The 27,405-nt window shown below is 43.8% G+C and overlaps 1 protein-coding gene across 1 annotated transcript in view; it reads right to left on the reverse strand.

The window, feature by feature from the left end:
- DMC1 (DNA meiotic recombinase 1) overlaps positions 1-27,405 on the reverse strand; it is a 1,170,937-nt gene that overhangs the window by 475,782 nt on the left and 667,750 nt on the right. Inside the window, exon 7 of the mRNA XM_086936467.1 lies at positions 9,041-9,113. Within this exon, the coding sequence (XP_086792593.1) occupies positions 9,041-9,113 (73 nt within the window). The remainder of the gene's footprint in view (positions 1-9,040; positions 9,114-27,405) is intronic.

The raw sequence follows: 27,405 nt of genomic DNA on the forward strand, positions 1-27,405 counted from the left end.
TTCTGATTGTATTTTCTGTGTTCCTGAGTCTCATACATCTGAGACCTGCCAACACCGCAAGAATCTTTCCAGACACACTCTCAAGGAGAGAGAAAGAATCTGTCTTTATGGCCTCTTGGAGACGAAATCTATTGCCTCCAGAGGCAGATCTCCAGTGAGGCACAAGAAGAAGAGACCTTGGTTGACTTCTAAGAGTAAAGTCTCGGTCTGTTCTTCTACAGCGTCGGACTCAACGTCGAAAATGCCTCCAACAGCAAAGAAATCGGCTGTGAGAGCCTCGTCGTCGAGGAGACCGCCTCCGAAAATGTTGGACCGCTGTTCGCCATCGAAGACCTCTCAGGGAGATAGAGGTATGTCTACCCATGTACGTCATACTTGACTTCAGGACAACCACCTCCGTTGCCATCAACCTGGCAATGGTCAACGTCGAAGAGTCGATCTCCGTTGGTGCCGACTCATTGCCCAGTGTCCAGACATCGCTTTCCATTGTCGCCGCTTAGGCGCTCGCCGTCAAGGCGAAGTCCTCCGTTGCTATCAACCCAGCAGCGATCAACGTCAAAGCCTCGATCCACTCTGACTTGACGTTCTCCTTCACCATCTCCCAGCATGACGTAGAGACATCGGTCTCCATTGGCCAGTTCACTTCCAACGTCGAAGCACCAGTCTCCGTCAGCGGGGAATCATTTGATGTCGAAGCAGAAAACTCACTCGACGTCAACACTTCAGTTTCCGTTGGCAACTCATCCCCACACATCAAGAACTAGAACTTCATCAGTGTCTTCTCATTCAGAGGTTTTGGTGGCGCATAGCGCTCAAGACACTCTCATCTTCAACGTCAACACACCAATCACCACTGGTATGACACTCACAGTCTACCCGATCAGCGTTGAAGGGGGGGCTCAATGTCTTCAGTCTCGCAGACAAGATTTACACTCTCATCTTCAACGTCAACACACCAATCACCACTGGTATGACACTCACAGTCTACCCGATCAGCGTTGAAGGGGGGGCTCAATGTCTTCAGTCTCGCAGACAAGATTTCCAGAGGTGCCTCTCTCAATGTCGAGAATATCCATTTCTCTGTCTCCTGAACGGCCAACACGGAAGAGTGCACCACAGGCTACTGTTCCACCTGTGCAATGGGAGGAGGGGGCAGAGATCTCCTTCTGTCCATCTCAACTATTGATGAGGGTCACCGGGAAGACAATTGAAACGCTCACTCACCAGATGGGGTCCGTGGAATTGCCCCTGAAAGAGCCCCTAGCATTGCATCCTCTCTGTCCTCTACTGGCGGGGAAGAACTCCAGAGCGGGATTGTTCCTGGCCTGGCTTCTGCTGTAGCCATGACCCTTTGGAGGGCAATGGGTGTAGAAGTGGCTTGTAGAGCACCCTCTACCACAACTGGCCTCAAAACAATTCCAAGGATCGAAAATGTTTTTGATGAAAGCCTGGGCTTTGTCCAAAGATGTAAAAGTGGCAACTAACTTGCTCAGCTCCTTAACAACAGGCTCCTCAGAAAGGTCAACTTTGATCGAGTGAGAGTGGCATCTCTCTGTGGACAACACGCAGCTAACGTTTCCTAGGAATATGACAGCGCGTTGGGCCCACCCCCAGATGGAACCTCAGGGGAGATCGTGGAAGCTGACGCCATGGCCTCCTCTGCAATCTATAATATATTTGGTAATGGGCCTATGGTGTCCAGGAGTTTGTCCTGTCAGGTCTTCCAGGACCTGTTGATATCTATTTAGGGATCTCAAATGTGAACGTGGCCATTCGGGTATCTATTACAGGAGTAATGGTCACTTTGCCTGCAAGAGAGGGGTGTAGACACTCCGCCCTAGGTTTTGCCTGTGCCTCTTTTTCTAGGGGCTTCCTGAGACGGTTTGCCACATATTTGCCCACCTTAAGCAGAAGGAAAACAATTTGCTGACCTATGGTGGATCAGGTCGTCTGGGCCAAGCAGGCTAGAGAGCTCCTCTAACCCCTGGGCGTCGGAGTGGCCAGATGGCACAGGAATTAGTAACAGGTGTTAAGGCCTGGAGGGGCCTGCATCAGCATTGGAACCCCAGTGGGAGTTGTCATTATCTCCATTTGGTAAGGGAAGGAAGCATACAAATCATCCGGAGTGCATAGGGCGTCCGTCACACTTCCTGGTCAAGTGGGGTAGGGCGTGCAACAAAAGCCTTTTTGAGCCTCTCAAAAGTACTCAGTTCCATACCTGAGTCTACCTTGCTCTTAGGAGGGCATTGTAGTAACTGGTCAAGTCTGGTGAAGACACACCCTGAATGAGGCCATTCTAGAGGTAGGTTCTGAAGGACTTGACAGGAGTAAGCCAGTTGCATGAAGTGCGGCTTAAGAGGTTCTATGGCGGAGGCCACTGCTTGGTGGACAGAGATATCTACCGCCTCACAAAATTCGTAATCCAGAAGAAGGACCGAGATGGACTCTTCCTCTAGGTAGTCACCCTTCATAGTGTCTGTGTACAATAGGAGTTACCCAAGTAGCGCACCATAGGTCTGGCAGGGCCAGATAATGCATGCAGCACCGGGTATATATATAATTAAACCCCGAAGGCATAAGTAGAATGCTGGCAGTGCCAAGAAAAAATTTGCAGCGTGAGTAGGATGGCACACACTGGCCTGATAGCCCTAAGAGAACTATTTGTCACTGGGTTGGACCAATTTGGTTTTTGGATGTGCTGAAAGCACGAAAAGTGGGTCTGAGTCTTGGGACTGCACACTCCCATTAAAATAATAAGGGCACAAACAGTGCCTGCCTCAACCCAGCCCCCAAGCAGCACTGTAGAGCACTAAGGCTCTAAATCAATCACCCAAACTGCCTAGAAGTGAGGGAATACAGACCTGACACCGGACATCAGCTACTTCTTAATTGTGTTAATTACCTACCCTAGAGTTTGTTTTGTTTTTTTGTTTGCCGTTTTCATATAGCGCAAACTTGACTCGAAGGTATCAGTGCACTGTACATGAGCACCAGCTGCATTACAGACAGATACATTCATTTTTAGGCACAGGGAGATTATGTGGTTTGCTCAGAATCACAGGATGTTTTGGCCTCCCACCAGACTTAAACCTGGTTCCCCAGCTTCAAAGTCAGCCGCACTAGCTGTTAAGCCACAGCATTGCATCCTCTCTGTCCTGGTGGGTAAGACCTCTCTCCGGAGCGGGTTGGTCCTGACCTCTGAAGTAGCCTTGACCCCTTGGAGGGCCTGGGTGTAGAAGCGGCTGGTCGAGTGCAGCTTAATAAGTCAAACACTAGTAATGAATACCAAATTGAATACAATAACATACCCTATCTAAGCTAGCATTGATAAAAACATACAGTCAATGTCAACCAAGAAAGCGCCAAGGAGTGTTTAAGTTCAGTATATTTAATTTCATATACTTGAAACAGATCAAAATTAATTTGATACAAAGGTTGCTCAAGGAAAGGGAGAAGAATTGGTGTGCTAGTGAAGGGTGTAGGGAAAAGTGAATAGTCATAGATATTTAGAGTTTATACATTTTTTATGTTTTGGCAATGGACTGGTAAAATGACTATTCACTTTTCCCTACCCTTGACTAGCATGAACCAGTAAATCACCATTGGGGTGGGGACGCAGAATACACCAGGCAGGGGAGGAACGACTGGGCAGTATGGACAGGAAGGGACAGGACATATCCATCATACAGGGACACCTGGGGAGGGATACCAACACTTAATAGATACAGCGGCCTGGAGATGGTTGATTGACCATTATTAGACAATAAGTACGATAGTACAGGTCCTATGCACTTAACTAAATTAACACCATATACAGTAAAAGAATCCACAGGCCTTATTGAAAATCAAGATACTATAGTCGACCCAGAAAACTGTTCTATTACTGCAGTACCTGTAAAAGATAGTTCCACCTTTATAGATAGTACCCTGAAAGTAACTACAGAGACACGGAGGGTAAACTCTCCTATGACACTGACTAACGAGGTGCTACAAACGTTACCTGGATCACTTACTTCGGTAACCTTTGACAAACAAGTCATTTTTCTCTTTTGGAATATAGCAGGTCTAGCCTCTAAGCACATGGAAACTAGCTACCTGCAAACTGCCAACTCAAGCAATATTATCTGCTTACAAGAAACGTGGCTTAATGAACCGATACATCTTTTAGGTTATAAGACCTATTTCTCCCCAGCCAAAAAGTCCACAGCTGGTAGGAGTAAGGGAGGATTAATCACTTATATTTCAAACCTTCTGCCCTGCCATGATATTATCCCTGTGAAAGTAGAGATTAACTACCAACTACTTACTCTCCAAAGATCCACTCAGGAAGTTTATTTCTTAATAAATCTTTATATTAACCTGAACCCATCCGATTTCGTATTATTGATAGCTGAGATCTCTGATCTCCTTCAAGCCCTGCGTTTAAAATACGCAAGTAAGACATACACTTTAGTCTGGGGAGGGGATTTCAATTTGCACTTGTGAACAAAAAGTAATACCCCTAACTGTGGGATTATTGACGAACAAGACAATGGGCTTACGCATTTTTCACACACGCCTGAGGGAACAAAAATGTACGAGACAATGGTGGAATTAGAAATGGGTTTTGCAAATGAATTAAAAACCCCAGCAGTTGCATTTGCGCCAACATTTCATGGAAGAGGTGCACATACCGTGATTGATTACATCCTAGTTTCCACTAATAAAGCCCCTCACATTAAGATCTTCCAAACTATTAACAATGTACTTAGCGATCACTCTCCTTTAAGTGTGACCCTTCAGATTGGAAATAGTCTAACCAACGAAGGCTCGCTGCAGTCAAACGTGCTCGACCAGCAAGAATTGACATTGGACCGCCTGAATGGTTACACTCTAAAATGGGGTAAGATAGACCAGAGGGCTGTAGTGGCGAAAATAGTGGAGGCAAGTAACCCTGACATAATGAAGTGTCTTGACCCTTTGGCTACCCCGGCCCAAATTTTAGCTAGCTATGCGGCAATTGTTGAAGTTATAAGGAAGGAACTGACCAAAGTTGGCAAACATAAGAAGTATAGAAAGGGATGGTTCAGTCCTGCTGGCACCAAAGCATACTCATTATTAAGAAAGGCCTTAGCCAAGGATACGAGAGATAAAGACGAGATCATTAGCTTAAGGAGGGCCTACTCCCTAGCTATAAAAAATAGAAAAAAGGAGATTGAAGCCGATCTGTGGGACCAACTAAAGAAGAGCAGCGCCCTAAAGGACAGTTCTGCCTTCTGGCAGGTAGTGAGATCCCCCTTTCTCCTCGCCCAGGCAGACGAACCAACTCTGGACGTTGCTATTGACGCCAGAGAATGGGTCGAGTACTTCTCAGAGGTTTTTCGTATGGAGAATCCCCATGAGATGGCGCCAGTTGAAGCTCTCCCCCATGTTAAATATCCATTAACTCTCTGTTTCGATCACAAAGAGGTATTAAATGCATTAAAATTATCCAAAGGAGGGAAGGCACCAGGTCCAGATACGGTCCCAGTAGATCTCTTTAAACAAAACCCAGACCTCTGGACCCCGGTCCTTACTAATGTACTAAACGCGGCCAAAGAGGTTGGCCTGGTAAAGTCGTGGTCAACCTCGATACTGGTCCCCATTTACAAAAAGGGCGATAGGAACAGTCCATCCTGTTATAGACCCATTTCACTTCTGGACTCGCTCGGGAAGATGGCAGGACGCATTCTTCTCGAGCGACTCCAGGAGTGGACAAACCAACAAAATGTAATCTCGGATTTGCAATATGGGTTTAGGGAGGGACTGGGCACGGTGGACCAGGCATTGAACTTGACGCTCCTGGCCGAGAAATACATACACGCTAAAGGTGCCTCTCTCCACATGGTGTATGTTGATTTATCCGCAGCCTTTGATTGTGTTGTGCACTCAAGGCTGTGGACAATCATACTACAGATGGGCATTGATCCATCGATTGTTGATTTCCTGCGAGAGCTGTATTCGGAGGCTACAGGGAGAGTAAGATACGGAACAAACGGCCAGCTAACGGATAGCTTTCGGGTAGAGAAGGGGGTCAGACAAGGCTGTGTTCTGGCCCCCTTCCTTTTTACCCTGTACACAAATGGGCTTGAGGCTGCTCTACTCGAGGGCACGGATGATCTTCCAGCCATTGGTCGTCAGCATATTCCAGCCCTACTATATGCCGACGATGCGGTTCTCCTTGCCCGAACCCCAGTACAGCTTCAACGGGTCTTGGACAAGTATTGTTCATTCATGGCTGGCTTGAACTTAAAAATAAACATTAAAAAAACCTATGTGATGCATGCTGGCCCAAAACACAGAAACCCGAAGACAATTTCTGTTAACAATGTCCCCCTTGAGCAAACATTAACATATCCTTACTTAGGAATTTTAATGGACAATAAGTTTAAATGGAGGGAAGCCATTAAATCCCGTAAGCTAGTATTTCTTAGAACTGTAACAGCGCTCAAATCCTTTGCGCAAAAGCTAGGTATAAAAGCACCGCAAGAAAAGATTAAAATATATAAGGCAAAGTGTATAAGCGCAGCAACATATGGGGCAGGGGTCTGGGGAGAAGCTAACACGGACCAGCTCCAATTAACTGAGAACTCTTTTCTAAGGTATTTGCTATCGCTGCCGAGAAGTGCGACTACATATGGATGCCATAATGAACTGGGTTTAGATTATCTCTCGGACATAATAAAAATTCAACCACTTATGTTGTGGAGGAGAATTTGGGTTACATAGCAGTGCCACTTGACAAGGGCAATTGTGCAGGATTGTCTGAAGCTTGATAACATGAGGAGGATCAATTGGCTGGCCTATGTGAAGACATTTCTTATGGACATGGGCCTTGAGAAATATTTTGATGATCCCCCGCAATAGCGGACATAACAAAAACCGAACTAAGAACGGCTTGCCTCTCGCACCTGAGCGAACTGCGCTTATCGAAGGAGGCCGGGAAAACATCAGTCCAACACTGTCTGTTAATCCAAACTGTGCCCACAATTCAGCCGTATCTAAATTACAATATAAATCAATACGGGAAATTTTTGTTGACCCGTTTTAGATTTAATTTACTACATCGTTTGCTTTCCTTCCCTCTTCTTAACGATTGGTCCGAAAACCTATGCCCTTGTCTCTGTGATTCCACCTCCCCACAATCCACCATTCATGTGGTATTTTTTTGTAAGTTCTATACGGCTCCTCGCAAAAGGTGGGTTGTTCCTATTCTGAGGGTAATGGGGTTGCGGCAGTGTCGCCCAGCATATCTGGTTCTCCAGCTTTTGGAACATGAACTGACTGCCAAATCTCTAGTCCATTTCTTTAAATTCTGTGTCAGACCCCATCGTAATCTATGATGTATGTTTCGCCATAGTACCCTGTGATGACACTAGTATGAGTTGAGTGCTTCGTGATTAATTTTAGTATTGGTTGAAGCAGTTTTTTATAATGTATAATATTTTAAAAAAAATCTTTATACATTTATGTATAATTAGTTTTTTTTTAAAAGTTGTGTAAAACTCAAATCGCTTTTTATCAATTTTAATCATCAATGTTAAAACTGTAATGTATTCTTTGTACTTTTATGGATTTTTAATGATTACGGAAATCCGAATAAAGACAAATTTGATTTGACTAGCACACCCATTATTCTCCCTTCTCCCTTTCCTTGAGCAACCTTTGTATCAAATTAATTTGGATCTGTTTCACGTATATGAAATTAAATATACTGAACTTAAACAATCCTTGGCGCTTTCTTGGTTGACACTGACTGTATGTTTTGATCAATTCTATCTTAGACAGCAGGGTATGTTGTTGCGTTCAATTTGGTATTCATTACTAGTGTTTGACTTGTTAAGCTGCACACATTTGATAAATTACAATTTATTTCTGCTCTAAAGCAGTCATGGACCACTTGTTAAATTACCGCATTGTACCCAGGTCCGGTGGCGATTATTGGGTTACCCCATTATTTTGTAATGAATCTCTACCACGGCTGGCCCCAACAAAAATTTGAGGATGGAAAATCTTTTTGATGGGGGGGCTGGGTCCAGGCAGTTACCGTTTGTGCCCCTATCATTATACAAGGCGTGTGAAGTTTGAGAGCTTAGACTCACTTCTCGTGCTTTCAGTACATCCAAAAACCGAACTGGTCCAACCCAGTGACAAATTCTGCTCTGTGGAGCACTAAGGCTCTAAATCAATCACCCAAACTGCACTGAAGTGAGGGAATAAAGATCGTACATCGGGCGTCAACTGCTTGTTAATTGTATTAATTAACGAACCTGGAGGGCATCAGAGGGCTTCCAAGATGGCTTGGGGAAAGGCACTGGCCTTGCGGGGACGCAGGATCATAACTTTAAGCTGAGAAACTTACACACGTCCCCCATAGAGAAACGTGATGTGTAAAGCATGTCATGCTCGAATTCGATGCCCTCTAGCAGGCGAATGGCCTCACCGCACTCTTGCAGCCCAATACAATTACTGGGACACAGCCGCGAATGGGGTGTTGAGTCACACACCCGCGGCAGGAATCTGGGATCACAAAAGGGTTAAATGTCAACAATGCAAACATTCAAACGCAATAAACAATAAGAGCACATTTATCTTTCTAGAAGCAGGAAAGACAGAGGTAGTGAACCAAAGGATATCTGCCTATATGGGTCAGTGATGCCTGTTGAACTTTGTAGTCCTTTCCAGTGGCATTCTGGGAAAAGTAGTTTATTAAAGTTAAAGTCTGCTAGAAGTAACAAAAGGAATAAAATTGAGCATAATCCTCGCCTCCGGTCCTGACATAGAATCCATGGTTTGGAGAACTGTTTTAAAAATGTTCGCCCCTGTTTAATCAGCTGGTTTAAAGAGAGTTCATAAGGACATAATGGACATTCCAAGAGCTATTCATCAAAAAGCATCTGCAGCTTTAGCAGCGCTGTTTCACTTCTGAATGGCATGCTGCTGGCACTGCCCTGAAGGATGCCATCATCTTTAAAAAAAAATGCAAATTTCATACTTTTCATTTCAAACACTCAATGGATACAAAGTATTTTCTGTGTCGATGAAAATAACTTTTCCGCCTGTGTACCCACTTGTTCCGGGGAGCTGGGCTGTAACTGTGAAGAAAGAAAAAGAGAAAGAACAAAAGTGGGATTGACTAAAATGAAAAATTGGCTAACCATTTAAACTTAAATAATATACATATTGTTGACAGCTAGTGACTTACTTTGGCAGTTCCTGGTGCCCCTTTACCCAGAGTGGTGGAAACTCTGTTGGGTAAGTGTGGTACCATAATGCTGTTGACAGAATATCACCGAACGAAAATTCTGTGTCCTAAATATAGTTTACAAAAACACTTGACGTCCAGAAGTCAATAAAAAAACTCAGTAAGATGATATTTTTGTCAACAATAATTAGAACACAACGTTTATGTCAGATTTTGTAAGTGATAATGTGACCTACAAGCATCTGGAAAACATATTTTGCATAGGAAAATATGTACTTGCAGGTACACCCTGTTCCTTTCTTTAACCCACAAATGTTCCAAGTGTGGAGATCTTTTGAAACAATATCTATAGATCAGGCTATACATTTGCAAGGTATTATTTTCTGACTCCGGAATCTATGCTCACGTGGGTCATTGTCAATGCAAAACCTATGTCGAGGTTCATTTCAAAGCTCTGTGCTACATGCATAAGGCTCAGTTGAACTTGGACCCATCCTACCTCAAATAGGAAAACAAGTTACTTACCAGTAACTTTGGTTCTCCACTATTGGTAACTTTCATAGATTCCCATAGCTTGTATCATTCCCCGTCATCGGAATGGGAGCCTCAGTAAATAAAAAATAACATAGCAGTAGGTACAAAAGAGAAAGAAAGGCCTAGGCCTCACCTCATTTTGTAGTATACCAACCTCTTTTTGCAAATTTGCAAAAGAGACCAAAATAGTGTAACAACCAATCAGATTAGCCTCACCCCATAGAACCTTCCTGAGAGAGCCTCATAGCCTCAGATTTTCGTAGCCGGTGTGTAACAGTAACCACATATGCTGAAGGCTGAGCTTTCCCAGGAGAGGAGGGTGGGCGCATGGGAATCTATGAAAGTTACCAATACTGGAGAACCAAAGTTACAGGTAAGTAACTTGTTTTCTTACTCCAGTATTGGAACTTTCATAGATTCCCATACCTTGTATCAGAGTAGCTAGCAGTTAGCAACAAAGCACATGTTGTGACATAAATACTGAAATAACTCTGTATCCATATTTTTAAAAGAAATAAACAGAGATTGAAATATTAGTCGGTAAACATTATCAGATACAAAATTTGCAAAAACAGGAAGGAGGGATAGAAGGGAAAGCTCATCGCTTACTGGAAGAGGTTCCTCAGGACTGCCTGTCCCACTGCCGCCTCACTCCATGTAGAAGAGTCCAAGCACTAGTGCTTTGTGAAAGTATAGGCACTGCTCCATGTAGCTGCCCTATAAATGTCTTTGATAGGAACTCCAGCGAAAAGAGCAGGAGACGATAAGACTGATCTTGTGGAGTGAGCTCAAACACATCTTTCCAGCGGCTTACCCGCCGCTTGGTGACAGTAGTGAATCGCGCTGGCAATCCAACGTACAATCCCTTGCTTTGAAAGGGGAAATCCTTTTCGAGGAGCACTAAAAGCAACAAATAGTTGGGTAGATATCCTGAAATCCTTGGTGCGTTGAAGATAGAATTTTAAACATCTCTGGACATCTAAGAAGTGAAGAGACCTTTCCGCTTGTGTCGTAGGTCGAGGGAAAAAAGATTTTAGAATGACCGGTTCATTCAAATGAAAATCCGAAGGAACCTTTGGAATGAACTTCGGGTTTGTTCTTAGAATCAGAGTGTCCTTTTTAAACTGTAAAAAAGGGTCCTGAATCGTGAGAGCTTGAAGTTCTCCAACACTCCTGGCTGATGTTAAAGCGAGGAGAGCCACTTTCCATGACAGAAACTTAATATCCGCTCTATGAATAGGCTCAAACGGAGGTCTCATGAGTTGAGCAAGAACCAAATTGAGTTGCCACATGGGAGGCGGAGGTCGAACTGGAGGGAAAACCCTAAAGAGCCCTTTCAGAAATTGCTTGATAATACTTGCAGACCAGAAGGAAGGGCCAGAGGCTGTCCGTCTGAATCTAGATATAGCCGCCAGGTGTACCTTGATAGAAGAATGGGAGAGACCTGATCTGGCCAGAGACAGAATGTAGGGCAAGATCTGATGAGGAGCAGAAGAGAAAGGATGAATGTTTTCTCATTGGGACCATAAACAGAAACGTTTTCATTTTGAACGATAGGTTTTATTCGTACTGTGTGCACAGGCTTGAGCTAAAACCTCTTTACATTTCTGAGGAATATCTAAATTCTGAAACTCTCGGTGTTCAGGAGCCACGCTATCAATTGAAGTGAGCTCGGATCCGGATGTACCACTTGGCCCTGGGACATCGTCAATAGAGAAGGAATGGGCCGCCGGTGAATAGGCTGATCTTGAGAGAGCAGGAGAAGCTCTGTGAACCAGAACTGGCAGGGCCACGCCGGTGCTATTAGAATCATTGTGCAGGGTTCCATTTTGAGCTTCCGGCGTAATCATGGAATCAGGGTAATTGGAGGAAAGGCGTAAACAAATGCGTTGACCAGGCCATCGAAAGAGCATTCCCCAACGACTCTGGATGGTGTTCCCTGCTTGCGTAAAAGCAGCATTTCTTGTTTTCTGGGGTGGCGAACAGGTCTATGGACGGAGTGCCCAATGATTGAAAATTCTGTCAAGAGTGCCCTGGTCTAGTTTCCACTCGTGACAGACTGACTTCAGATGACTCAAAGTATCTGCTGTCTTGTTGAGGGTAACTGGAAGATGTTCCGCCAAAAGAGTGATATGGTGACGAATTACCCATTCCCAAATCTCCTGGGCCTCCTTGGAAAGAAGTTGAGACCTCGTTCCACCTTGTTTGTTCACATAGTGCATTGCCGTTGTGTTGTCTGTACGGACCAGGATGGTGGAGTTCTGAATCCTCGGGAGGAAAGCCTGTAAAGCCAGATGAATCGCCTTGAGTTCCAGAAGGTTGATGTGGAGAATGCGTTGTTCGGATTTCCAGTGATCACTTACTTGAAGGTCTTGCAAGATCGCCCCCCAGCCTTCTAGAGAGGCGTCCGTGGTCAGTATCAAAGGAGCTGGAGCCACCATGAAAGTGAGACCTTTAGAGGTATTGTTTTTGATCGTCCACCAGTTGACCGCCTCTTTCATAAGAGGAGAACCGATTATCTTGTCGTCGAACGAACCTTCCGCCTGGCGCCATTGCATGTCCAGTTGTAATGGGCGCATACAAAGTCGGCAATGCGGAATTAAGGGAATGCAAGATGAAATTGATCCTAGGAGAGATTTGTATAGGCGGACAGACAGAGACTGTCTTTTTTGCAATTGACGTGTGGAAGAAATCAGCCTTTTCTATCTTTCTTCTGATGGGAAAGCTTTTCAACAAGTTGTATCCAGAATGGCCCCAGAAACTTGGCCGACCTGGAAGGGAGAAGGACTGACTTGTCTTGGTTGAGTTGAAGGCCCAGATGATTGAAAAGGGGAATGCAACTTTCGACTGCACTTATAGTTGCCTGAGAAGATGGAGCTTTTATCAACCAATCGTCTAGGTAGGGAAAAACCTGCAGTGACTGTTTTCTGAGAAACGCTGCTACTGGGGCAAATACTTTCGTGAATATCCGCGGTGCGGATCTGAGTCCGAAAGGTAGGACCTTGAATTCAAAGTGGCTCTTGGCTACTGTGAAGCGTAGAAATCTCCTGTGGGCTGGGTGGATAGGAACATGGAAGTATGCGTCCTCGAGATCCAGAGTTGCCATGTAATCTCCAGGATTCAGAAGACGCAAAATGTACTAAAGGGATACCATCCGAAACGAGAGCTTTATGAGATAGGTGTTGAGCTCCCTTAGGTCTAAGATTGGGCGCCATTTTTCTTCTGTCTTGCGAACCAGGAAAAACCAGGAATAGAAGAACCCTTTGCCTTGTTGGGATAGAGGTACCAGTTCTATCACTCCTTTGATGAGCAGTTGATGAGCTTCGAGGCGTAGAAGATGTAGATGTTTTGATTTGGTGGCGCGAGGGGCTCTGGAAGGTGGAAGGTGTTGAAACTCTAGCGTGTGGCCAAACCGGATGATATTAAGGACCCACCGATCTGATGTTATGATCTCCCAGCTGCAAAGGCTTTGTGATATCCTGCCCCCCACTGATGTTACAGGGGGTGAAGGGACAGAGTCGGGAAGCCGCTATGGGCATTTAGAGGAATCTCTCCCCTGACACCCTGTTGTCCTCTTGAAGGCTGCCACGAGAAAGACGCCGATTGGCCTTGGCGTTGAAAGTACGGGGGCTTGTACGACTGTGAAGACTGCGAATAGGAGGAGTAGCGCTGCTGTTGGTATCCTCCTCTGTATGTAGAAAAACCTTTCCCTCTTGCACCACAGAAAGGTACTTTGCAGTATTGCAAAGTCCCAAGGGACCTTGCTGTCTCAATATCCTGCAGTGCGTCGTCCACATGCTTTCCAAAAAGCATTTCCCCATCAAATGGCAAATTTAAGATTTTATTTTGAACCTCCGGGCGAAACCAGGTGCCCAACCTTGTTGTCTCAGAACTGCAGAACCTGCTAAGGCGCGGAAAGCAGTGGTGGCGATGTCCATCGCGCAATCGATTATTTCTGAAGTTCGCTCTCCTTCCTCCAGGATCTTCTTTGCCTCAGCCCTGGAATCATCTGGCAGCTGGTCCAGAAATGGAGATAAGTCGCACCACATTTGGCAATCATATCGTCCCAAAATTGCAAGTGCATTGCCAGCCCTAACAAGGAGACTGAACATAGAGGAAAACCTCTTTCCCACATTATCTAGAAGCCTACCCTCCTTATCCAGTGGTGTGGTAAGGGGCGCCAATGGATTTTTTGACTGCCATTGAGCCACCTGAGAGATGACAGAGTCCGGTTTTGGTTGACCAACCAGGCAAGCGGTACCATCTTCTGAAGCCTTGTATTTCTTCTCCAGTCGCGGAAGAACAGGGATGACGGTAGCTGAAGACTACATCACCTTTATCCCCTCACTCCATACATGTTCCACAATCGGGATGGATCAGAAAGATTTTCTGCAAGGCTCCTTAAAATCATAAAGAAAGCATTCCGATTGTACAGTTGGAAAGGGAAGACCAAACCCTTTGTAAGCCCTTTCCATCAGATTATGGAAACCTTCGATGTCTGCTGGAGGAGAATCTATAGGATCTGGTGATGGCGAAGCAGAATCCGGAATGACATCTCTATCTGGATTCGGGACCTGTTCTACATTCTGGTCATCATCTGATGAATCATCATCATGCACAGTGACGACATTCTGGCGACTTTCTATTGGTTCTGGCTCCGGAGGTTGAGTTAGTTGAGGAGCTGCTGTGACAGAAGAATGGGATGGAGGTGGCGGAGGAGGCGCTTGCATTGATTGTTGTTCAGAGGATTGTGATGGAAATCTCCTCTTATAATCTAACAACATGACTTGCAAATCGCTAATAAGTGAAGACGGCATGGCCACCATACCCTGTTGTAAATGTTCTTGAGGTCTATTTTGTAGAAGGTATTGCTGTTGTTCCATGTAATAATCTTCAGAGTCTGAGTCCTGGTTTTTTGACTTGACTGTGTGCATCTCCATATGGGCCCTCATCTTCATCTGAAAATTCCTCATCCAAAAGCAATGCGGTAGGTAATGGTGTCACTCTACGAGGAGATAAATGCAATGTAACAATCTAGACAACCTGGACGAACAAATCAATGTAGAAGGATACTATGAAGGGAACTAGGCTACAAAAATGATTTTAGTTAAAAAATTCCACAGTTTATTAAAATGTAAACACAAAAACACTTACAATATCATATTTCAGAGATAATAAACATAAGTTATAAATATAATTAGTACAATAAAAAATTAAATACCATACACAATTCAAATTACATGTAAGAATACAATATAAGTTAAGAAGGGGGAAGTGTGGAAGTTAAGAAGGGGGAAGTGTGGCAAGATATTTCTCTACGCGCGTTTCGGCGAACCAGCGCCTTCTTCTGGAGCAGCCACAAAAGTTTCTAAAAAATAATTTTAACATAAAAGAAGATTACATACAATAAATGAAAAATTGTAAAAGAACACAATATATACATTTTAGCAGTAGCCTCAAGGTAAACCTTCTTATTCTTGATAGTCATGATGTTTTTGGTATGACAATGTTTTTTTGATTTCATTTCCTTGCAATACTAACCCACTATGTGATCAAGGGGCATATGGCAGATTCATAATAGATACAAGGATCTCTTAGTAGATCAAGGCCAAAGTATTAATTATTTACTTTAGAGGGCCATGCAATTCTCTGGCGGCTTAAAAGAGTGTATACCACCGGTTTGGGTACTTTTGTAGAGTAATTCTGATTGCAGCATACACTTACATAAGATGATGATGTATGGATGCGTAGCGTATACTTTATCTTCTTTATTTCTATAGTTGGTATTTTCAACCGTCAAGATACTGGAGCTTTAAAGAGAATTTATAGTGGCGAGTTACTAAATGCCGATTTAACTTTTTCTTCAAAGGATAATATGTGTCTAATAGTTCTAAAGCACTTACATGATGTAGGAATTAGATTGTGTAGTCCAATAATAGAGACTTAAATGTAGGAAGAGAGTTAATGTTCCATTTCTTGTAGATAATACTGTGAATCATAAAGGATAAAGAAACTATCAGTTAAAAAACAGTGCTTGGTTTCTTTGTTGTGAAGGGTTTATAGATGCTGTTTTATACCTAGTTTACATGGTGCCCTGGATTGACTACTAAGTTTAGTCTTTGCTGGTTGGTAATTTTCAATCACAGTTCTTTAGTATTCCGTTTCCTGGAAACAGGTAGAAGTTATAAAGTTTAAAGTTTAAGAATTGCTTGCAGTCAAGGCGAAACGAGGAAACATTTTTATATCTCGCTTTGGTCAGCGCCAAAACCAACTGTATTAGTCTTAATCAGGTCATGAATCTAAATCGATCATGGACCTTTCTTTATATATAAGTGCATAAGGATTGGAGGTGTTATTACATTTAAAACAAAATGGTTAATGAATTACCTTAATAGGTAATAGAATATGGTTTGAACCCGCCGACCGGAACCTAGTAGGTCACTTGAGCTGAAGATGGGCTTAGTGACTTGGTTTTGCAATAGTATGATCCTCCTGATGTGGGGATAATGTTGGAGGTAATCTCCTATATGTAGAAGGGAATAAGTTGTTTTTGAAGGATTAGAGAAACTAATAAGCCAAAGAAGGGGGGAAAAAAGCGAGGGAGAGGGGGCACGGGGGGGAGGTGCGCAAAAGAAGGGGGGGAAAAAAGGGGGGGGAAAGAAAAAAGAAACAGGGCAGGGAGGCTTAAATGGGTGAGGAAAGAGATGAGGGGGGGGGAAAGGGGGGGAAAAGGGGAAAAAAAGGGGAAAAGGGGGGGAGAGAGAGAAGGAGGAGGAGGGAAAACATGAAGGGAAAAAAAGGGGGGGGAAAGAAAAGGGAGAGAGAAAGAAAGGAAAAACCTGATGTGATATCTATTCAGTACAGAAAAATGAGGATTAATTACCTTGGTGCTTTACTTCAAAAAGGAGTTGGTAAAGATGAAAATTAAAATAACTCCCTGTCTGAAAAATAGAAAGGGGCAAGTAGTATAAGTAAATAGTTAACAAAGAGTGAAACTAACGCTCTGAATTGCAGAATGCTCTTACCCAATCTGAATTAACAGGGCTCTCGATTTCCGGCGGCGGGACGCGGGGTTTCTGTACTCGTGTGTGGGTTGATAATGCCTGGGTGTTCCGAAAGTCGCGTTTTTATAGTGCTTTCTAGGGGCCGATGTATTTCAGGTGTGCTTCAGGTGCACAGAAGGAGAGAGCAGACTCTCTAATGGCACAATAGAAAGAGGACTATTCCTCAATGAAAGCCGGGTGTAGGTGTTCACTATCTTTCCTATTAGAACACTTAAAGTTGACAGGGAAGACGGACTATCGTACTGCCTGATCGGGAGAGGTAGATCTTTTGACAGCGTGATAGAAACCGGACTAATTTTATTAGGAGATGATTCCGGCACTTCCGTAGTGAGTGAGCTTTATCATAAATGGCTGTACCTTAAAAGTGAAAGGAACTCACTGTTAGTGGAAACAGTTGACCCCTCTAAGATTGTATCGCTACAATATCACTTTATGTGTCTTTAGAAATTAGATGAAACAATAAATGGTATGAGGACGAAAAAATTATATTAGAGATCATCAGCGTGTGATATTGAAGAGAAATAAGTTATTCAGGGAGATGGTTACAATCTTTAATATTTATACGGGAAATTCCTGTGAATAGATGGATCTTTTTATAAATTGAACATGCCTTGGATTGGGGACGGATTCGCTATTAGTTGGAATAGAAAGGAGACTATCCCTTCCAAAGGAATAGCGCTAAAATATTCAATTTGTATATCTTGGAAGGTCTAAATGAAATAATGACTAAATGTGTAGAGTAAATAATTAATATTAGGGATGATCGGCGGGGAGTTGGCGCTTTTAACTTCAGTTACAGGAAATTTGCGCTTTAATGTTTAAATTATAAGACTATAAAGTTATAAGTGACAGAAATAACTGGTGTTCAGGACGAATAATACATGATAACTGAATTCATGGTAAATTTAGTAGGGTGAATTTTGGCGAAGGGTGAGGAGGACTTATATTGGGGAAAAAAAGAGAGAAGGGGCTAGAGATGGGTTTAGCATATGGCGTGTTCCCATGGTATTTCGCTGTTCATTCCCTGGCGAAAGGTGTTGAAGACAAAAATCCAAAACACCTCCCTTTTCTTTCTGATGGCTGATCCGCCATTAGAATCTGGGGTGTGAATTTTTTCCAAGACTCGCCATGAAAAATCTTCGGCACTATGTCCCTTTTCCAAAAAATGTTTAACCATTGGGGCAGCGAGTTTCTTAGTTCTGATTGCTGAGCGGTGTTCGTTCAGACATGTCTGTATCATACGGGAGGTTTCTCCTATATACCCCAGGAGACAGGGGCATTGTATGAAATATATCAAATTTGAGGATCTACAGTTCCACATTTCTTTGGCAACTGTTTTGTGTCCATTATGGGTAAATTCCTCTCCTCTTAGAATATTTGTACATGAGGAACAGGAGGAGCAGGGAAAGGTTCCTTTAATTGGGTTGTTTGATACAATCGACCTTTGAGTCTGGTTTCTCCCAATCTCCACGTTTTTAAAACGTGAGTGGACAATGTATTCCTTTATGTTTTTATTTCTTTTGTAGGCGAAGAGGGGTTTAGCTAATTTCTGTTCAGAGGTACAGTTGCTATTTAAAATGTGCCAGTTGGAGTTTATTATTTGTTTAATTTTGGCATCGATTGTAGAATGTTTAGTAGTACATACAACCTGTTCTTTTGATTTCACAGATTTAGATGTAAGTAAACAATCCCGTTCATAATACCGGGCACGTTTATAAGAATGTCTTACTAACCAATGGGTGTAGCCTCTCTCAATGAATTTGCTTCTCATGATTGAAGCTTGACGATCAAAGTCAGCTAAATTGGTACAGTTTCGTCTGACCCGTAAAAATTGGGAGAAAGGAATGCTGTCCTTTTGTGATCTTGGATGGAAGCTGCTATAGTGCAAAAGCGTGTTCCTCGCAGTGGGCTTGACATGTAGGTCAACTATCAGGTTCCCAGCGTCATTCAGTATTTCAATATCCAAAAATTCTACTTTGTTACAACTTATATGTGACGTGAAACGAAGATTAGTGTCTGCTTCATTTATCCAGGAGATAAACTCCTCCAGACTCTCCCTCCCATTGGTCCAGACAAAAAAGATATCATCTATGTATCTGGACCAATGGGATACAGACTGAAAGAAAGGAGCCACATTGTTGTAGATGTATTTCTCCTCAAATGCCGCCATGTATATATTTGCGATCGAAGGCGCTACTGAAGCGCCCATACTTACGCCTTTGATCTGGCGGTAGGTATTGGATCCAAATTCAAAGAAGTTGTCGGTTAAGACAATCTCTAAGCATGCCAACAGAAATTTTTTAGAGCAAGGGATGTTATGTAAGTCAATGAACCAAGAACAATAGTTACTTACCTGTAATCTGTGGTTCTCCAGTATTGGTGTCTTTCATAGATTCACATGCCTGAATCATTCCCCGTCGTCGGAGTGGGAGTCCCACGGTACATAAAAAAGCAATAATATGCTATAAATATATAGTAAATAACAATAAAAACAAACCAGGAAGTAAAGTAGCCAAAGCTACAATAGAAAAAACTTCTACACCTATGACTATCCTAGTCATTTTGTATAGTCCAAACTACAGCCAATCAGGCGCCAGCACCCACCATAAGGTTCTCCCCAGAGGCTCAGGCTCTCAGATTTTCTCGCAAGGAGTAAAGGTAAACCAATATAGCCTAAAAGCCTCTGAGGGGAGGTGGGCGGGTTGCATGTGAATCTATGAAAGACACCAATACTGGAGAACCACAGATTACAGGTAAGTAACTATTGTTCTTCTCCAGTATTAGGGGTGTCTTTCATAGATTCACATGCCTGAATCAGAGTAGATAGCAGTACATATCCTTGCTAGTCAGACGCTATTAGTAGCCAAGCTTGCAAACCTGTGATGCACATAATCACGAAATATATATATATATATATATAGTAACATAGCCCAAAGCATGATAAAATGCAATTATGAAGCATGTGCACAATGAAACAGCATAAAAAGCGTCTGACAGCAGCAAAAGGAGGTGGGAAACAGAGGCTCACCTTAGTCGAAAAGGCTACGAAGAACTGCTTGACCCACTGAAGCATCGGTCTCGCTGGCTGCATCCAAACAGTAGTGTTTGGTGAAAGTATGCCTGCTAGCTCAGGTTGCCGCACTGCTGATGTGCTGGAGAGGGACTCCAGCGAACAAAGCAGTTGAGAAAGACCCTGCCCTCGTAGAGTGCACTCTAGGGGCTGCTTGCCAAGGTCCTTCTGCTTGTGCATGGCAAAAAGTGATCACAGCAGAGATCCATATTGCAATTGTTTGCTTAGATACTGCTTGACCTTACGAATTGCACCATAGGTGATAAACAGTTGAACGGGTCTGTGTAACGGAACTGTCCTCTGCAAATAGAACTTTAAACATCTCCTAACATCTAATGTAAGCAATGTCCTCTTTGGATAGTGGTGGAGGAAAGAATGTCTTTAAATTGACAGGCTCGTACTGGTGGAAATTCGGAGGCACTTAAGGTATGAATCTTGGATTAGTGCCAAGTACCACTGAGTCATTTGTGAAACTTTAAGAAAAGGCTGATGACCCCTGCGAACCTGGATATAGCTGACTCTTCTAGAGGAAGTCAAAGCCCATAAAATTGACCCCTTCCACATAAGGAATTACAGATCAGTTCTGTGGAAGGTCCAAAGGAGGGCACATGAGTTGTGCTAATACCACATTGAGATGCCACGATGGAGGCGGACGACCTACCAGAGGGAAACATTCTGAAAATTCCTTGAAGAATTGTTGTATAGTTCTTGAAGAGTAAAGAGAACTGGTCCCATTCTGTCGGTATCTGGAAACTGCTGCCAGAAAAACCCTTAGGATTGCATGAGACAATTTCTAACATGCCAGCTGTACGAAAAAACTGGAAAGATTTGCTCTGTTTTAACAGAAAAAAGGATGAAGTCCAGCCGAACGACTCCAGATATAAAAAACATTTCCATGTGAGACTGTGCTCTTGCCTTGGTTAATACTTCTTTGCAATCCGCAGGATTGTCTAGATGGGCGAACTCAAGGTACTCAGGCGCCAGGTTGCTAACCTCAGAAGTCGGATCTGGGTGGTAAACCTGACCGCCCTGGATGAAGAGTAGGTCCGGAATTGGACGCAACAGAATTTGTTCGCACTCCGACAGGAAAAAAGAAGCTCGGTGAGCTAGTAGTGGCGAAATCATCTGAAGGTCATGAGAATCAGCTGACACTGCTCCTTCCTCATCTTCTGCAGGACCTTGGGAACCAACGGTATCGGTGAAAAAACGCAAGCAGATAATTGAGACCATTTGATCGGAAACGCATTCCCCTGAAAGTCATTGTGGGGATGCCAACTTGCAAAGAACCGGCATTTGCTGTTCTTCTTGGTCGCAAAAAAGAGGTCCAAATCTGGATGACCCCACTGCCAAAAGATTGAAACCACCGTCCGTTGAATAAGCTTCCAGTCGAGAGTGGAAACTGTCGTCCTGCTGATAGTGTCTGTCAGAATGTCCCTGTACCCGGAACATGAACCGTCTGAAGATTGAGTATGTGTCGTATTGCCCCTGCCCAAAATCAAGGGCTTCCTGAGGCAACAGAATTGATCTTGTCCCTCTCTGTATGTTGACATAGTGCATTTGATTGTCTGTGCGCACCCATACAGTGGCTTCTTGAAGTACTGCGCGAAAAGATTTGAGGGCACGGAAGATGGCACTTCGCTCACAGATTGATGTGCCAGGCCCTTTCTTTCTGTCTTGGATTCACCAACTACGAAAACCTCTTGCATCCGAGGAGTGATTAGTAATGAGATTTTCGAACGAACCGGAGACTTGCAATCATTGCTTGTCTAATTCCTCTAGCATCTTTCTCATGTGCTATCTGTAGTAAGAAAAACCACCAGGATGCAGGTGGAGGCCGTGGTCAGGAATGACCTTGAGGATCTACTGAAAACGGACCGTAATGTACGTAGAAGAAAACACCAAGTGGTAGCTGCAGGCCCGTTGTTTATGTGAGACAAACACCCTTGCTGGGTTTGTATTGATTGCTGCTCCGAGAAATGTTCATATCAGAGCTAGGACTAGTTGAGACTGGTCATGATGTGTTGAAAAAAAAAAAAAAACAAGCTTTAAAAACAGTGACTGCCAAGTCTGGGTGTGCTGGATTGCTTGTTAAGAAGAGTGAGCCCTGATTATATATTTGTCTAAGTAAAGATGAATCTGTATGCTTTGCAGAACGCAGATAGGCTGCCACTGGTGCCAGGCTCTAGATAAGAACACGTGGAGCGGACCAAGGTCCAAAGGTAGGCCCTTAATTGAAAAAGCTTTAAAGCTATTGAAAAACATAGCTACCTCCTGTGCTTTTGAAAAAATTGGCACATGAGCATCGACACCCTGAAGGTCGAGTGCAATTATCAAGTCGTTTTGGCAGTAGTACTTCAAGACCTCCTTGAGGTACAACCTTTTGAATAGTTTGTGCAAAGATCTAATACCTGGCGCTACTTCTTGACTTGCTTGGCGATGAGGAACTGAGAGTAAACTCTAACTCTGTTGTAGATTCAGAACCACTCCGACGGTCCCTGTGTGTATCAATATAGACAACTGTGCAAACGACTCGCGCAGATAAGGAGGAAGCGGTCCCTTCGAAGGTGTAGCAAAAGGGAATTTTCCAAATTCTAGAGCGTGTCCTTTTGACATAACTATAAGAACCCCCAGCAAACAACTGGGTCGTTGACAATATGAAATAAAAGAGATATTCCACCGTCATCCCTCTTGGGATGGACTATGGGTGGGTTCTAAGGTAATTCGTTATCTTGAAGAAGTACCTCCTGCATACGATTTAGAGTCGAATAATACAGTTGAAAAAATGATACAGGGTGGAACTCCTTGGAAAAAAGGATGTGGAACTGCCCTCGGGCACCACGAAAGGGTTGCTCTCTGTACTGGAGAAAAAACATGAAGGCGCAGGTAGTGAGTGCTCAACCTGTTGGCCAAGAAGGAATCTCTATAACGGTACGACCATTATCTTAGAGTGAACCTCAGAGCGAAGAACCGAGAGTTCTGTCAACCCTATCTCTGCAATACTGCCGCCTCTACGGGCTGTCTAAAACTTGGAGATGCAATGTGCACTGCACGGTCTATTGTTGATGATGCACTCCTATTTTTCTGTAAAATCCTTGAAACGTCAGCTGAGGAGTATTCGGAAATACGGGCTACCTGTGCCAATATATTAGACTATCTCTGGTAGTGGAACCTGCTAAAAATAGCTAAAGGGTTGCCTGCTGAACTGTGGTTGCAGCCATTGTGGAAAACTTTTTCTACCTTATAATATGAAGTATCGACCTTCCCGGTCGTGATAAAAGAAGGTCAAAGGAGAAGCGGAGTTGCGAGGACGTGTCTGGGCCGCCCGAGCTAAAGATGGGTCAGGTTGAAGTCGAGAGACAAGACAAGCGGGTTGAATTGTCTAGCGTTTTAAATTTGTGCTCGAGGCGTGACTGAAAACACTAGCGCAGCTCTTGTGCTCAAGAAGAGGTAAAGACCTCTGCCAAATCGTAAAATGAAAGGGAAAAAACGGTCTGAATCTGACCATGTGACAAGGGTTTGATGAAAACGATCCACCGTTCCCTTCATGAGACGGTTTAATCCTCCAACATCCGCCGGAGGGTAAAGTAATAGGAGTTCAGGTGTAATTTTTCGCCAAGGAAATAGGACATGGCAGCCTAGCTGGTTCTAAGGAAACCTGAGAGTCTGGCTAAGTTCTTACCCAGTCCAAGAAATATGGCGTTGAGTAAAGAGCCATCACGCCATTACGTGGATGCAGCAGAAAACAGTTTATGGCTCATTATTAGGCTAAAAGAGCACTGTGCATCAACCCAACTAGATTAACCATTGACGAATCTAACCATTCACTGGGTTTAAGCATCCAAGAGGCCAACACGAAAAAACGAGGCCATTTGTGTCAACCTAAAACTGCTGAAGCCTAACGTCTATGGAGCCGACCCTCGACTTGGCCACAGTCGACGAGCGCTCCATCTACACAGTGTTGTCGTCAACAAAACTAGTCCTTGACTATGCCAATGCTCGACAAAGCTCACACTCCACGAGGATGATTGTCAACGGAGTATATTGTTGACAAAGGATACTGTTGAGGAGCCCCAATGGGTCAACTGTCCATGGGCCAACTGTCAATGGGCCAACTGTCGATGGGCCAACTGTCGATGACCAGCTATCGATGGGCCACCTGTAAATGGGCCACCTGTCGATGGGCCAACTGTTAATGGGCCAACTGTGAATGGGCCAACTGTGAATGGGCCAACTGTTAATGGGCCAACTGTGAATGGGCCAACTGTTAATGGGCCAACTGTTAATGGGCCACCTGCCAATGGGCCACCTGCCAATGGGCCACCTGCCAATGGGCCATACTGTTGACGGGCCACCTGTTGATGGGCCAACCGTCGACGAGGCTCACCGTCGACGAGGCTCTCCGTCGACGAGGCTCACCGTCGACGAGGCTCACCGTCGACGAGGCTCATCGTCGACGAGGCTCACCGTCGACATGGCTCACCGTCGACGAGGCTCTCCGTCGGCATGGCTCACCGTCGACGAGGCTCTCCGTCGACGAGGCTCACCGTCGACATGGCTCACCGTCGACGTGGCTCACCGTCGACGTGGCTCATCTCACCGTCGACGAGGCTTCTCGACGGCGAGGCTCACCTCACTGCCGACGCTCTCCGTCGACGAGGCATCACCCCGTCGACGAGGCTCTTTGTCAATTTCGCAATTCCGTGCGAATTACAAACAGTCCACAAGAGGGCACTGTCCCCATTGTCATCAACGGAATTCAGGAGCCATTGTTGATGCAGAGCACCAGTGACGGCAGAGATTGTCGTCAAGAATACTTCGACCGTATCGTCGACAAGCTGGCACATTTTCCATCAGAAAAGTGCGCAGAGTGAGTCTAGACGCCTGAGAGTAAATCTCGTGGGCGTAAATGTGGGAGGCAGACTCAAAGAAGGCCAGAGACCCCTTAATCTCGATGGTACTTCAACTGGTGAAGTAGAGGAGAAAAACATCATTTCAAACCATCAAGGTGCAGCACAAATAAAAAAATCCTCCCACATCAGAAGTGGGGTATAGCCTAAGCACAAGACATCCCCTTCTTCTCCTACCATGTCAGAGACAGGCAGAGTGCTGGTCCATACACTCTTCATGAGGGTTCACAGGATAAGGTGTCAGCTTTCCACAAGCGACGCAGGGTCTGCAGATAGACTTCGTGAAATAAGACATTACAAAACTGTGAGATATAAAGAAAAAGCTTAAGAAAAATGAAGAAAATTGAAGAAAACTGAGCAGAGCTCAGGGAGACTCCCTTCACACGACGCGCGGTAGAAAATCTGAGAGCCTGAGCCTCTGGGGAGAACCTTATGGTGGGTGCTGGCGCCTGATTGGCTGCAGTTTGGACTATACAAAATGACTAGGATAGTCATAGGTGTGGAAGTTTTTTCTATTGTAGCTTTGGCTACTTTACTTCCTGGTTTGTTTTTATTGTTATTTACTATATATTTATAGCATATTATTGCTTTTTTATGTACCGTGGGACTCCCACTCCGATGACGGGGAATGATTCAGGCATGTGAATCTATGAAAGACACCCCTAATACTGGAGAAGATGTGGTTTTCATGGCTTTGACTAGTGGGATATTGCTGTAAAGGGACTCCACGTCCATGGTGACTAAAAGGTCTCGGTTGGAGTTAAAAGTAAGTCCTTCTGTCTTTCTTATCATATCGCCCGTGTCCCGAACATAGGCTTTGATTTTTGGTATATACGGACACAGGTAATTATCTATATATTCAGACAATGGTTCTGTGGCGGTACCAATGGTGGAAACAATTGGACGATAAGGTGGATCGTTAGAATTTTTATGAATTTTGGGAAGCCCATATAAGCATGCAATTTTGCCTAGATTATGATTCAGAAAGTTATATTCCTTAAGACTGATGGATCCGTCTTCTAGTGCTGATTTTGTCAAGGTTTTTATTTTTTTAGATAAGTTTAGCGGAGAATACGTTTGGACCGGAGTATAGAATACTCTGTCATCCAACATTTTCAGTACATTCAATTCATATTGGGCGGTGTCAATAAGCACGATACCGCCTCCCTTATCACAACTTTTAATTGTTAGATCTTTATTGGAGGAGATAGCTAGTAACGCTTCATGTTCTTTTTTATCTATATTGTAAATAGGTTTGGGGTTGAATCTCAGAGCCTGATCTCGTTTTTTTAAAACTACCAACTCAAAGGTAGCTACCTCTGGTCCCAGTTGTTCTAGAGAGGGGCTGAAGGTTGATGGAAGACTTAGAGGTTTTATAGTGGTAGTTTCTTCATCAGTTGGACTATTTGATGCAAAGAACTTCATTAGACGGATTTTGCGAAAAAAGGAAATGATATCGCAATGAAGTTCGAAGAGGTTAGGGGTAGAGTGAGGGACAAAGGAGAGACCTTTAGATAGTAGTGTGGTACTGGAGATGTCTAGGTCCGTTTTTGAAAGATTAAAGATGGGAATCACATTCCCTGCTTCCAGTACTGCCTGTTTCTGGTTTCGCGTATAAATTGCGGTTCTTCCTGTTGTTGATGATGGTGTTGGGGGTTGTAATTCCCTCTTGGTTGCCCTTGGAAATGAACCCGTGGGCGTCCCCGTCCCATCCCTCTGTTCCCTAAAAAAGGTTGTCTACGTGTTCCTCTCCCTTGAGCCTGATTGTAGTTAGGTAATGATTCATAATACCCTTCACTCTCATTTTCTGAGTCAGAACTTTGTGAGAAAGTATTTACTCGTTGTTGTTCATCCCTATTTTCTGCAGTATAGTGATTTTGTTTGTAGAATTCTGGTTTTAGATAGGGATAGATGTTTTCAATGGTGGCAAACCGTTTACCTTTTAGTAGTTTATCATTCTTTCTTTTATCTAGATAACTAGAGAATGATTCAAGCTCTTTATTGCATTCTGCAATCTTTTTCATAGCGTCCTCTATGTTGCCCATTTTTTTGATTTTATCCTCAAGTTCTTCAACTTCTGACCTAACTTCTGCTGCTAGCTCTTTAGCGGTTTCAAGGATTAGCATCATAAGGTCTCTTGAACACCTACTGGCAATTCTACTCCATTTATCTAAGAATGCCTTGTAGTGAACAAAGAGACCGGGTATATTTCTTATACGGAGACCCAAAGGGATAATACCTAGACGTAGGTATGCCAACATGAACTCACCGTGGGCTTCAATACGTGTGAGCTTCTTTTTAAGGTCTAATAGTTTCTGGGTGTCATTAGTGTAACGATTTGATTCACCTGAGGTATTGGTAAAGGAACTCGAAGTGCCAACAAGCAGCTCGAATTCTTCGTTGGTGAAGCCAAACGTTTTTTGAAGGGCCATGATATTTGTTTAGACCAATTTGTAGAGAACTCTAAGAATGGGTGATGTCAAAACTATAGTTAGCAAGTAGAGCAAGGAAATGAATAACAATTACAGTACTTAATATCAGACAGAAATAGCCCTGCACAGACAAGCTGTGGGAAAAATTTGCATATATTTAACAAGGACCCCCTGA

This window comes from Lissotriton vulgaris, chromosome 1_1, assembly GCF_964263255.1.
Source record: "Lissotriton vulgaris chromosome 1_1, aLisVul1.2, whole genome shotgun sequence".
In the NCBI taxonomy this organism is placed as follows: Eukaryota; Metazoa; Chordata; class Amphibia; order Caudata; family Salamandridae; genus Lissotriton; species Lissotriton vulgaris.